We start from the raw sequence: 14,440 nt of genomic DNA on the forward strand, positions 1-14,440 counted from the left end.
GGGGGGGGGGAGAGGGGGGAGGGGGCTTGTGATGTTAGCCACTCTAGCCTGCCCAGCCCAGGTGGATAGATAGAACAGACAATTATGTCTTTTATGTGCCTTTTAAGCTAATTCAGAAAATTTCAACTATTATTCAAGTTAACAAGCTGCAGGCTCAAGGGAGTGTTTTCAAAGACCTGGGGAAAGTAGCTGGGGGTTAAGAAACAACAGGGGGAAAGAGGGTCCCATACAGATGGGCTAATTAGCAACTTGTAAGACCTTCCACGAAAGCAGCTGGTCCAGGCACATGCTTAAAAGATTCGCAGAATTTTTAGAATTGAAAGGGTTTTGAGGGAGCATCTAGCTCAACCACTCATTTTATGGAGGGAAAAACTGAGACCCAGTTAATTGCTCCAGGTCACAGAGGGTCCTGTTGCAGAATCGGGCTAACAATTCTTTGTGCTCTGTCTCCCAACCGAAGTGTCTTAATTTCCGCCTAAAATGACAAAGTAAGAGAGTTTTCCCAAGAAATTCGTATCGGGTGTCATCTCTGGTTTTCTATAAGATTTCTCTGAGTGTGCAAAATCTCTAGCACACAGTGTGACTCAGGTAATTGTTGGGCCATCGTGTTTCTTCACAGGGATTGCGTCATTTTCATGCATGCAATTTTCATGATGCAATCCAGCAATGTATTTAACCCAGCAGCTTTGATCACTTTAATAGCCTATGTTTCTCTTAAAAACAATGGGCCTCACGAAGTGGCAGACATTTGGGGGACGAGTCTTTATGTTGTAGTTCCCCCAAACACGGATTATGCTCCCTTCTACTATTTCTATTCCCTTTGCCAAGCAATTCTTCCCAACAGCCACTGAACTATTTAGCATAGTCATGAGACTGCTTCACCTAATGAACAGTTTCGCTACTAAAAAATTCCCAAGACTGGCCAAGAGGGGGAGCAGCTAACCATGTCACTCCAGAGTTTTGGCTCTGGGACCATTTTAAGACAGAGTTGACAAAAAAAAAATCTTGCAGAAGATCTTGTCTTTGTTGGGTTGGGGGAGGAGAGAGGCGGGGAGGGGAGCAGAGAAAAAAATGTAAAAGACAAGATCTCCTGAGTAAATTGGGAGCATGGAGACCATGGGGGAGGGCTGAGGGGGTGGGGGGAAGAAGGGACAGGAACAGAAAAAAATGGAGAGCTCAATAAAATTCAAGTATAGAAAAAAAAGCTTGCAGAACAGAAAAAGTACAAAAGCCAGTCCTCATTTCCAGAGACACACATTTAAAGAACAGGCAGCCTGGCAACATTGCTCAGGGGGTATAAACTGAGTCTGATCCCCAAAACCCACAGTGGAAACAAAACTAAGTCCTGAAAGTTGTTGCCTGACTTTGACACACACCCTGTGGCATGAACATACCAGCTGTACACACGCATGATGATGATGATAAGAAGTAGCGATAGTAGTAATATAATTTTAATATTTTAAAAATAAACCCAGGAAACTGGTTGAAGTGCTATATGGAGATACTGTCAAATGAGGTCTTTCTTGTATTTATGCAGGTCTGAAAACATACACACACAACTTAGAATGTACAAATCAACTTATAAACTATGAGTCACTTGAGATATACGAACAACAGAAAATGAGAGGTGCAGAAGCAAAACAACCCCCCAATTAAAATATTCTTAGAGACAAGGAAACAGGAAAAAAGATTTGTTCTTCACATTTGATAAGTCTAAAAATGGCAAATCAGGTAATGAACCACACTCTCTTGCAACGGAGGCACAGTAACCAAAACCTGGGTCAGTGAAGCCATTTCATGCATCTACATAACACTTTGCTAAGACAGGAAGTTGCCAAGGCTCAAAATCATCTCTTGTGAGTATGCATTCTGAACTTGGACCTGGCCAGACCACCTCTTATTTCCCTCTCTCCTTCTGCTATTTCCTCACTATGTATCTCCAGGGGTTTGTGTGTAACTCTGCTATCTTCTTCGTTCCCTAGCCACCAATCTTGTTTCTTTGCCGAATTTCCTCTCTTCCCTTTCCATCAAAGACACAGGTTTGTCCTCTTTATCACAGTTCGGGCAGTTCTTTGATCAAAACAACCTTACCCTTGGACTTCTGAGAATTGAAATAACCCTAAAGCACTTTACTCAACACCCCTGGAACTATCAATCAAACATCCGATGCAGCGCCTACTAAAAGGATCGCTGGGCACCAGACAACTGATGTTTTGCTATGAAAAATGATTTCAGAAAACGTCAATAAAATGTGCAAAGTATTCCAGCTCTGGTCTGATCTCCAGACCAAACGGATTTCAGCGGTTCACAACAAATTTTAATTGGTACTCATTAACTTTATTGTCTTTGCCATATTTTAAATTAGAGTCAGAAAAAAATAAACGGAAGTTCTATAATCATGTTTAGTAGGTTTGGGAACTTATAAAGGTAAATTTTAATGTATTTATTGAATGTGAAGAAGAGCAATTGTTTATATGTTTTTTAAAAAAATCCAAGCATATGTTAACACTTACTCATAGCGGTTCTCTATATAACTTTCTTCAAAAGAAAGCCTGAACATTGTAATCATACTATGTAATATACTGCTATAAAACCATGGGGAAAGAGAAGGGGGAGAACATTAAACCAGCAGGCCCATAGGCAATGACTGTGGGCTCTATTCCTGAGAAAGATATGTATAACCAGAAATAGGACAATTCTCTTTGGAGAAGTCTGTACCAAGAGTTGGATATTTGTTATAGTCAACAACTTTCTCTGTAAGAAACCCAGACCTATGCTTTTGGGTGTGTCTTACATTTTTTTCTGAGCATCTCTCTCAACCTCAAGCTTAAGCATTTATTAAATGCCTTATTTCTTATCTTGGCCTCCAAGTGTACTGCATCTAAAAAAGAAAAAAAAAGGAATGAGGTAGTTTAGGGAAGGTGGGCTTGGGGATGGGGAATCTCCACTGCATCTTGCTCTCAACGGAAGCAGGACTTGTTTCCTTTGTAATTCTGCTATGAAAGTCCCATGTGGTGATTTGTAGAGCCATTCACATCTATGCCAGAGTCGAGAGATTGTCACTGTTTCTGGGCACGTAGTGCACACCTGTAGCCCTAGCACTAGGGAGGGAAAGCAAGATCACAAACCACAGGACTCTCAAAAAATTAGATAGACTTGGAGGGGATGGATAATGAGAATAGGAATGAGTCGCTGCTTTCAAAACAAAAGCAGTGATCCAGAGACAAGGAAGAGTCTAACACTGTACTTGCCAATAATATCTATTTTCACAAAGTATTAGCATGTGTCCTTTAACAGAAAAAGCTAGATATACCAGGGCTGGGTTAATCAGGAGGATATAAAGATACATATATTTATTCTCTCCCATCCAGAGAAATGAAATAGAATTAAAACCAAACGGTTTGGAGGTATAGGCCAGTGGTTGAGTACATGTATAGCGTGTGTGATGTGCTGGCTTCCTTCCCCAGCCACAGCATGCAAAAACAAGACCAAATACATCTTGCACACAGTGTACTTGAAACAGTGAATAGGATCAATGGTATACACTAAAAAAAAAAAAGAATCCAGACAGTATTTAAGTACAACTACATTACAAATAAAATGTGTCACAGTCTAGCCTGGACAGCTTACTAATACTTATTAAATTGGTCACAAAAAAAAAGTTTCAAATAATGACTCTCAAATGCCTGAAATACAACCTGTTCTATAGTTGAGAACTGTCTTATCAGCTCTATCAAATCTAATTTCGTCTAACTTTTCACCATGGTAACAAGCCCTTTGCAGGAATATTCAAAGACGTTTCACATCTAGAAAATTTGCCTTGTACTCCTTCACCACGCATAATGTCAAAAAAAAAGCTTGCTTCAAAGGTACCATGTAATTAGAATGGCCTTTAAAACGGGCACAAAGAAAGTTGTTTTGATTAAATCACGTCTACTTCACAACAATCCTGAGTGAGCAACATCACAGAAAGGAATCCTAGGGAGGCTGGGACCCCATATTCTAGTTTTGCATCTGTTATCTGTGGTGTGGCTTCAGGTAGGGCTTGAAATGCCTCTCATCTGCCTCCTTCCTTTCTATTAAAGTAACCACATTAGAGGGTTTAGAGTCCTGTGGTTTTTCCATTCAAAGACTATACCAGACCTCAGCTCTTAAGGAGCCTGGAGAAGCAGCCAAGCTTAGTAAAGAGCATAGAGCAGTGGCTACTTCCAGGTTATTGGCTGCATGGATGCTCAAGAGCTGAGCACCAATCCTGTCTATGTGCTATGGGGATTCGAAGAACTGTAGTTGGTAGTCCATTGGGAAATTTAATATGAAGTCCAACATCTGTAGAACCTCTCTACTGGATTCGGGGGTGGGGGGGGACAGTTCTGAGATGCCTGCTTTTTATTAGGAAGTCGTTTGTTCAGTGACTTGCGTCAACAACACTATGCAGTGTTCACCCAAAGAAAGGAAAGGAAAGGATTTAAATGAACCTCATCTGCAGGGAGCCGGACGGATTGCCATTACAAGATGGCGCCGGCATCCTGTCTTGTTGAAAATAAACAACTCCATATTTGGCTATGCCTTTGAGAGCTGCATGTCTCCCTGTCTCCCCGTCTCCCCCCCCCCTTCCCGCATGCATGGATGAGGATCCTTGAGCCTATCCCTATGCGGTCTGGTGTCAGCTGTTGATGGCAGCCAATCACAGGGCAACCCGTGTGCCAATTCCCTATTTAAGCAGCTGCCTCAGTGCCCTTCGTCCCTTCGCTTCATGCTGTCTCTCCCCTAAGCTCCCTGTCCCTTCGCTTCATGCTGTCTCTCCCCTTAGCTCCCTGCCCCTTCGCTTCCTACCCTTCCCTTCCTGCCCCTCGTTTCCTACCCCCTTTGTTTCCTGCTCTCCCCATCAATCAAGGACACTCCAGTAAAGCGTGTTCTGAGTAGAATCCTGGTGTGGTGGTTGTTCTTTCTCGCCGGTCGAGAAGTCTGCCACACTCATCTATTTTTAACTCCCATTGACCATATTTCCATCATGCCTAGTATACAGATGCCAGTGCAAGCTGCTTAGCTAACTTGCCCCTGGAAGCCTGCTTAAACCACACGGCCACCATCACATCTTAGGAGGAAACTGAAGCACCGAGAGAGAACAGAAGCCATCTGAGAAGCGCTCACACCCAACAGCTGTCACCTCTTACATGCAATTCAGAACACATACCATCAAACTTCTTGTAGCGGGACGCGAAGATGGCCTGCAAATGGTTGCACTGTTCACTGAGCACGCTCTGGAAATCATCTTTACTTTGCAGGCCGTACTTCTCTTCCATCTCTTGAGAACAGCAGGTGTAGCCATGGGGACAGATCTTCAAATGGTCGCCTGGAAGGCAGAAAGACAATCTGTGTCAGCACTAGCCAGCAGGTCCAAGAGAGAAAGGCTCGCTTTTGGTGTGCAATCCTCTTCACAGTCGCCAGGGAAGCCCTTTGTGAAAGCTCAACCATTGCACAGATCTAAAAGGACTCGTGGACATGAAAACTCTTTATTCTTGTATCCCAGTTTTGTTGTGGTTGTTTTGAAATAGAACTTTATTTTTTTTTTTTAAAAAAGCTCTCAGCCAGGTGTGGTGGTGTGCACCTTTTATCCCAGCACTCTGAGTTTGAAGCCAGCCTGCTCTACAAAGTGAGTTCCAGGACAGCCAGAACTACACAGAAATCCTGTCTCAAAAAACAAAAAAAATGCAAATAAATAAAACATCACACACCAAAATTAACCAGGCCTAACCACTTCACAACTTAATGAACTTATATAGAGTTAGAATTGGAATTTAAAATGGAAGTTGTGATGAGTCATAAAGCTACCATCACCCTCAAAACAAAAAAACAGAACTTTGTAAAACTTTGTAATTAAGATGGCTTAACCACAGAAGTCACTGTGGGGCCGTAAGAACAGCATCGATTGATAGTAACACAAAGCTCTTTCATAAATTCCTTATGATTCTGTGTGAAATACTTCATAATTCTTGTAAATAAGAGATTCTTTTAAAAGAATTTGGGAGTTTATATTTCAAGAGAAAGAGAGAATGGTTTATAAAGTGTGATAAGAACCCAATAGGTAAGTCCACATTGTAGTATAGGAAAGTAACATATAAATTTATAAAAGCATGAATTCTACTGAGGAAAAGCAGAGACCCATACACATTTCACAGGGTTGGTCATACAAAGAAAAACTATGGAGGTTCATATTGGATAATCTCTATGCTAAATCCTTTCTTTATAAGGGATCGCAGATAATACTCTATGTTGAGATTTTATATTGCCACCTGCTAGGTAGGTTATCAGACTATATCTACCTTCTGTGTGATGTAGTTACTTATTCCTCATCTTCCCACAGACCGGTGGTTTCCAATAAGTGTGATCTTTATGTGGTGATGTAGCCCAGAGTTAAAAGTGTCAGATGGCTCATGTATAGCGACCTAGGCCACAAAGTGTCTATGCTCTTAGAACTACAATCTGTCCACAGTTCAGAGGTAAGGTTTGGATGGGTTCTCCTATGACTCCTCCTCTTGGATCTTGGTCAGTCACAGAATGAAAATTCTGCTTTGAAGGAACCAATGCATCACCTCAAAATGACCAAGGAGGTTCAGAAAAAGCCCAAAAGTAAACCAGACCAGGTACTATGACTTGAGTCTCTCCAATATTTACTGGGTTGATAAAACTGTATACAAATTCACAAGATTTGATTTCACTGCTCTGCTATTGCTGTCCACATACGTAAGACAAAGCAGAATCTGAAAAGAATCAAAATCTCAGGGATCTGGGCCTAGTATACCTATTGTCCCAGCTACTGGAGGGGTAACATGGTGAGACTTCATCTCAAAATGCAATCTCAAGAATAAATCCGCTAGAGACATGGGAGCTTGACACTAGTGTGTTAAACAGACAGAGGGCCATGGGATGACAAATACATCTTCTACTGCTTGGCTTTTGTATACTTTCATAAAACAAGCCTTCCCCTAACACAGACACCAAAGGAGCATTAGGGCTAGGTGGGAGTGTTGAACATAAAATAGAGTTTGTATGTGAATTGCTTATCACTAGATTATTACTGCCTAGATACAAATAATTACATACATATATATATGTATATATATATATATATATATATATATATATATATATGAGAGAGAGAGAGAGTAATTATTTTTATCATGCACTCAGTATATATGCTGTTGGTTGTTTTTTACTCTTGGGGGGGGAGCTCACCACGAAGCTCCCAAATAAAAACATGGAGGCTTTTTATTTCTTATAAATGTCTGGCCTTTGCTTGGCTAGCCAGCCTATCTTATCTTAAATGAATCTATCTATCCTTTTGCCTCTGAGCGTTTCCCTTTCTCTTACTTCTGTAAACCTTACTTTCAGTTTTACTCCACAACTGGCTGGATGGCTGGACCCTCCCCTTGTTCTCTTGCTCTTCCTTTCTTCCCAGATTGCCCCTCCTATTGTACTCCCTGCCTCCCAGCCCCACCTATCCTTTCTCCTACCTCACTATCGGCCATTCAGCTCTTTTATTAGACCACCAGATGTTTTAGACAGGAGAAAAAAAAATCACAGCTTCACTGAATTAAACAAATACAGCATAAACAAAAGTAATGCACCTTAAAATAATTTCCTACAACATATAATCATTATTTGCAATTAAAAGGTACAGAGACTGTTACTAATGAAACTAAAATGTGTGAGGCATGAAAGGGCAATCTTCAAATAAACAATCATTTCTCCACCCACAAACTATTGTTTCCTTGGTGATTTCTGAAAGCCATGGACAATAGATAATTTTTTACTAACAGGGAAAAAAGATTTGAAGAAGATTAAAAAATAGTTTACAGCTGAAGTTATAAAAATAACTCAGCTCTCAGTGAAAGAAAAGCAGTTACAAAGGTTGCTAAGGTTCAGATTGACGAAACCCCTTTTGCCTGGGAAGAACAGTAGAGCTGGCTCTGGCGATGTGAGTGAGGGGAAGCTGGATCGCAGGACCTGAGAGCGGGAGAACTGGCCCTGCTCCTTGCTGCATTGGGTAAACCAACCAATGCAGTGCTGGAGAGTTTATTCTGGAGCTGAGGATGAGGGAAAGCTAGCGAGCTCACCAACCGGTTACCACCCAGGCCCAGAAACAGACCTACAAGTTGACCCATCCCAACATCCACCCAATCTATGAACTATTGGAGCATGTGAAGGGGACAAACCTGCAGATCCAAAACTGCAGATTCTCCATGACACAGGGCAACAAACAGGATATCCAAGAGGATTATCACTGAGAGCCCATTATCATTACTGGCGTTATAGCATAAATCAAAGGCCTCGAACCAGACCAATGACTTGTAGCAATGAACACGTCCAAGATGAATGGACTAAAGGGTAAACTGTGTGCTTCAATGGGCCACACTGTAGCTTCCATGACAAGATTCTTTTTGTTGCTGTTGTTGTTGCTTTGTTTTGGTTTTGTTTTGTTTCTTTGTTTTTCTTTTAAGCACAGTTTTGATGTATGTGTGCATGGTAGGAGGAGACAGGGAGATAAGTGGGATCGGAATGCATGATGTGAAATCCATAAAGAACCAATAAAAAATTTAAAAAAAAAACTTAAAAAGTCCCTCTTTTGGGGTTGTTGGTACCAGAACACATAATCAACAATGATAGGCAGTTTGTCTGCTGCTTTCAAGCTTTAGGGGTCCTCTAATAGTCTAAACACATAAAAGAGTACAAAGGCCCCAACTATATCATCTTACGGCACAGTACTCAGAAGGCAGACTCAGGCAGATCTCTAAGAGTTCAAAGTTAGCCTGGCATACATAGCATTCTCACCCCTTTACAAAGACTCCATTGGGCATGTATGAAATTCATATATTCAAGGCACACACACACACACACACACACACACAAAAATCTCAGGAGTTTGGAAAATCTATTCCACCTATTTTTTAAGACACGGGCACTGTGTGGCTCTGGATGATCTGGAAGCCATCTTATATAGAAAATACCTCAAACTCACAGAAATCCACCTATCTCTGCCTCCCAAGTATTGGGATTAAAGGTGCTTACATGCCTAGTTGTTAAACCTTAGGAAGCTCACACAGGGAAAATGGATTATCTGTTGATTTACTGAATACTGTCAAAATAGACCAAAATAAAAGACCCCTTTCTTCAACAGTATATATGTGTCTGAGGGTTTGTGCGTGTGCACGTGAACACAAACACACACATACACACCCCAGACACTCTATCCATCTCATGTCCACCAAACCTCCAAGAGGACCTTACTATGGTGTGCTTATACTTGATTATAGAGAGTACATTTATCTGAGACAATTTATAAAGACAATTAGTACACCTTCATATTGGATCTTTCCAGAAAGATGTGACCCGCTGGTGAGAAAACCTAGCCTGTGTTGTGTAAAGGATACCAACAGGCTAGAAACATGGCTAATGTGTTGATGACCAAAGCCGTCTTCCTCTGAGAGTCCTCACTCTCTACTCCTCTGAGCTATATAAAAGGTGCTCCTTGAAAATTTAATTTCACGTCTTGGACAAAAGAAATGTGTACTCTAACACACGCTTGTAAATTAAACTCCAAAGCACACTGAAGCTGCTGGGGATTAAGGGACATGAGCAGTTAATGCTGCTGAGAAGTAGAAGGAAGAAAAAGGCAACAACAGTCTTGGGCATTTGAATTATAACTGTGTTGCAGTAAGAATCTCTGAGCACCTAAGCAACAAGAATTTTTACCTTTCTTTATTTTGTGTCTTGGGGTGAGGGAGGCTTGGTAGCACCTTTACTCGCTGAGCCATCTTACAGGCCCTTATGTGTCTTATGAAATTGACTATTTCTTCTTTGTTAAACTTTTTAATGTATCGGAGTGGCTTGCCTGCACATATGCCTGTGTACCATGCATGTGACAGGTGCCTGCAGAGGACAAAACAAGGCATTAGATCCCACAGTACTGGAGTCGCACACAGTTGTGTGCTACCACGTAGGTGTTAGGCACAGAATGCCAGGTCGTCTGGAAGAGCATCATCACTGGTGACAATGAGTAAGAAGCCACCTTGGGCTGTCTCAGGCCCTCCTTTCCACCCTCTCCCCCCAGATAGCAACACAATAGAGTATCTTCATTTCCTTTGTGAGGAACTCTCTTCATAACTGAAGCAGTCAGTTTTTTTGAGAGCAGCCAGTGTAAACTCATTGCCTAACATTGACAGTTAAAATGAATCCACTTTATTCTTCAAATGCGCCACTCACTGCATCCCTTCCCCTTATTTTTTGAGCACCTAAATCTGAGTACATGCTCAGGGATTTGGCTCAGTGGTCGAGTGCTTACCTGGTATGTGTAAGGCTTTGAACCAAAATTAAAAAAGACAAAAAAAAAAGAAGAAAAAAGAAAGAGAAAACCTCTGGCTAATTACACTTTAATCAGCAAGGTAACTCATCTTGAAGGCAGATCATGTAGGGTGTTTGAATTAAGGTCTGATTGCATGTTTGCTGTATCTATTGAGATGCTTTTTTTTTAAGAACTCCTTTTTTAAACCCGGCCATCCTATACAGTTCTCATTTCAGAAAGGTATCACATTCCTTTAGGCTACCAGAGCTGAACACAGGGACAACAGAGCTGATTTGGGACAGGCAGCAGTCCCTGTGAGACAGAGCAGGAAACAAGCAATATAGATAAGGATCTCCAACTGTCCTTTGTCCTCCAGGATACCGCTTCATTTCTCCACCTCAATCTCCTGCCTCCCCAATTCTGGAGATATATACATATGTTTATATTCCTTTACTATATTCTGTCTGCTTTCCAGCCTGCCCTCACACTGCCAACTGTTTTTTTTTAACCACACCCCACTTATTTAAATGCATGTTTTATAAAACAGGGGCTGATATTGTATTTGTAGGGCTTATTCAGAGGTCCTTGTTCGTCATTTAAAAGACAGGCGAACCGAACACTTTACGATTTTCTCAGGAAGCACCTAATTTAAGCTGCTTTTTGTACAAGGTTCGACTGATGGAGGAAGGTCATTGGTTAAATAAAAAGAAACTGCTTGGCCCTCATTGGTTAGAAGATAGATGGGAGGAGTAAACAGAACAGAACTCTGGGAAGAGGAAGTGAGCTCAGACTCCACAGCTCTCCTCTCGGGAGCAGACGCCTCAGAGAGACGCCATGCTCCCAGCTCCCAGGAAGATGCACGTGATGAAGCTCCGACCCAGGATGGACATAGGCTAGAATCTTCCTGGTAAGCGCACCTAGGGGCGCTACACAGATGATTAGAAATGGGCTAAATTAATATGTAAGAATTAGCCTAGAAGAGGCTAGATAGAAATGGGCCAAGCAGTGATTAAATGAATACAGTTTGTGTGTTGTTATTTCGGGCATAAGCTAGCCAGGCAGCCGGGGTGCTGGGGACGCAGCCCCGCCGCCCTTATTACTACGAATGGCAGGGGTGCTGGGGACGCAGCCCCGCCGCCCTTATTACTACGAATGGCACCCGATGTGATGGACTAAACCCACGTAAAAAACCTGAGAAGGGGGGGCTGGAGAGATGGCTCAGTGGTTAAGAGCATCGCCTGCTTTTCCAAAGGTCCTGAGTTCAATTCCCAGCAACCACATGGTGGCTCACAACCATCTGTAATGAGGTCTAGTGCCCTCTTCTGGCCTGGAAACATACACGCAAACAGAATATTGTATACATAATAAATAAATATTTTAAAAAAAACTGAGAAGGCTTAAAAATAAGGGAGAGAGAGTATAACACAGATTTTTGCTGTTTGTTGGTGGTGTGCTGTAGAGAGATTTCCTGATTCGGCAACAGCAGCAGAAAAAACGCTGTGTCATTTTAAAGCGCAGCTTCATGGGGCTGTGCTGCCAGCGTGAACTCTGGCTTTAAAGCATTTGTGGCACTCTGCTTGCTAGAGGCAAGCAAGCGCTCTCATCTAAGAGAAGCTTCCTGACTCAGCTTTAGCTGCAAAACCCTGCAGTTCATTAAGAGGTCCTGCCACGAAACACTTAAATGGTGTTGACGAAAAGCTGAATGCAATGCTTTTCGGTTTTCAGCCATAACAGGAAAAAAGCTGCGCCGTTTAAAAATGCCAGCTTTCTGGGCTGTCCTGCCAGGGCAAGGTCTGACTCTTTTACGCAGGCGGTTCGTGCGGTTTGCAAGCACAGGCTGCTGAAGGTCGCTTGCTGGTAGGGACCTTGAAACGCCATAGAGTTGTGGCTATAAACATGGCTGCAGCCTGTATATCCGCCATGAGGCTGGAAAGCTAAGGAATGGGCTGGATCCAGCCGTCAAAGCCACGGCTTTAGTCCTACTGAGATTGCTTGGAAATTAAAGACTCATGTGGTCAGAAAAAGAGAGAGAGATACAGTAAAGAGAGTGTCAAAGACAAAGATAATTTTTAAATGATTTACAGCGTGTTAAAAATATATGCAGACTAAAAGTTGAAGTTCTTAAAGTAAAAAACAAAAAAAAGGAAGAGAGTTGTTGTGTGTGGTAGTACACACCTTTAATCCCAACACTTGGAAGGCAGAGGGAGATTGACCTCTGTGACTTCAAGGTGTGGTAGCACACGCCTTTAATCCCAGTGCCTAGAAGGCAGAGACAAACAGATCTCTGTGAGTTCAAGGTGTAGTAGTGTACACCTTTAATTCCGAATGCCTGGGAGGCAGAGACAGGCGGATCTCTGAGAGTTCAAAGACAGCCTGGTCTACAGAGTTACTTCAAGTCAAAGATACAGAGAACCTGTCTCAAAAAGCAAAGAGTTAAAAGTAAAAATAAACAAAATAGAGGTTAAAACAAAGCTGCACAAAGATGAAAAATACACAGAGAATTTTGATACTGTATGCAATTATGCTCTCTTTAAATTATTTAAATGCTGAGGAAGGAGCAACAGATGCTAAAAGATATTTATTTATAAATGCTGATGAACTAATCCAACATAGATATTTTGATGCCTTGACTTTGAAATTTGGATCTAAGGACATGATGCTTTGGAAAGGAGTTTCTTATTTTGTTTTCACAAAGGATGAGACCTTGTTCATTTCTTCTATTCCGATTTGGTATGATGGACCACGCCCTCCTGAAGGGTTGGGGTGAACACCTTCAGAAAATTGCTTCGCTCAACTGCCAACTGAGATGAAACTAGCACACAGGTTATACCATGAAAGACCTAATTAACGATGCCCCCATTCAGCAGGAAGTAGTTTGGATAGAAATAACTGCGCCCATATTCCCAAAAAATGTTTATAAATGTTCTTTTACATTTAAAGGGGGATATGATATAGGTATGAATAATTTGCATTAGTATAGATTTTGCTTTATTGATGGAGATTTACGGTCAATTTTGTTATATGTATATGTATTTCTTTTTTTAATTATTTATTTATTTATTATGTATACAATATTCTGTCTGTATATCTGAAGGCCAGAAGAGGGCGCCAGACCTCTTTACAGATGGTTGTGAGCCACCATGTGGTTGCTGGGAATTGACTCAGGACCTTTGGAAGAGCAGGCAATGCTCTTAACCACTGAGCCATCTCTCCAGCCCTGTATATGTATTTCTGATATTGATTAAGGTATTGTGATTGTGTAGTTCATTATTAAAATGTAATGTATAATTAGGAAATATAGGTTGTTGATGGATAATCATAAATAATAGTCAAGTTTGTAGTCATGTTAGTTAATATTTTCTAGATGTGCGTAGATATATTTTAGATAGGCATTCTTCATATTTTTCAAAGATTATAGAATATGGCATTTTAAATGTTTTAATAACTTAGGACTTTTCAGGACAATGAGACACTCTGCTCCTGGCAGCACCAATCTACTTCAAGAGGAAGATGGGCATCGAAGAGACACCTTATGGAGTTTGATAGCCATTTGGGCAAGAAACTGCTCTTGCCTGGACTATTGCATAAACTGGACACAGAGAACCTGCAGAGAGAGGACTACTGAACTTGCCTAATGTGAGATGATCTTTCGGGGTTCCTGATTCATTTTGAAAGAGTCTGCGAGACATTCTGCAGGACACAACAGATAGTGACTGAACTGACTTTGAATTTTCCTGCTTTATGGAAATGTCTGCTGGATACCATGGGCCTGAAGGCTGAAGATGGATGCCCCAACGGTACAGAGGAACTTTGGGTGACTGTCCAGGCAGCGAGATGTCTCTGTCATTTCTCGAGTTTTAAAAGTTGCTTTTTTCTTGTTTGTTTAGGTAGTATTGTATCTTTCTGGAGTCTTTGATGGAGTTAAGAATAGTTAGTTATAGTTTTCCTTAGTTATGATAAAGATTATTGTAACTTTTACTTGATAACTGTTTCGTTATATGTAATTTTGCTATGTTAAAGTTAAAGCCTTTTTTTTTTGTTTAAACCGAAAAAGGGGAAATGATGGAGGAAGGTCATTGGTTAAATAAAAAGAAACTG

General features: G+C 41.3%; 1 protein-coding gene across 1 annotated transcript in view; it reads right to left on the minus strand.

Moving 5' to 3' along the window:
• Positions 1 to 14,440, minus strand: part of LOC121445580 (glypican-4-like) — an 87,212-nt gene that overhangs the window by 27,479 nt on the left and 45,293 nt on the right. The window contains exon 2 of the mRNA XM_041647719.1: positions 5,195 to 5,353. Coding sequence (XP_041503653.1) covers positions 5,195 to 5,353 — 159 coding nt within the window. The remainder of the gene's footprint in view (positions 1 to 5,194; positions 5,354 to 14,440) is intronic.

This window comes from Microtus oregoni, unplaced genomic scaffold, assembly GCF_018167655.1.
Source record: "Microtus oregoni isolate MIOR12 unplaced genomic scaffold, Mior012 000213F_ref0000198, whole genome shotgun sequence".
Taxonomy (NCBI): Eukaryota; Metazoa; Chordata; class Mammalia; order Rodentia; family Cricetidae; genus Microtus; species Microtus oregoni.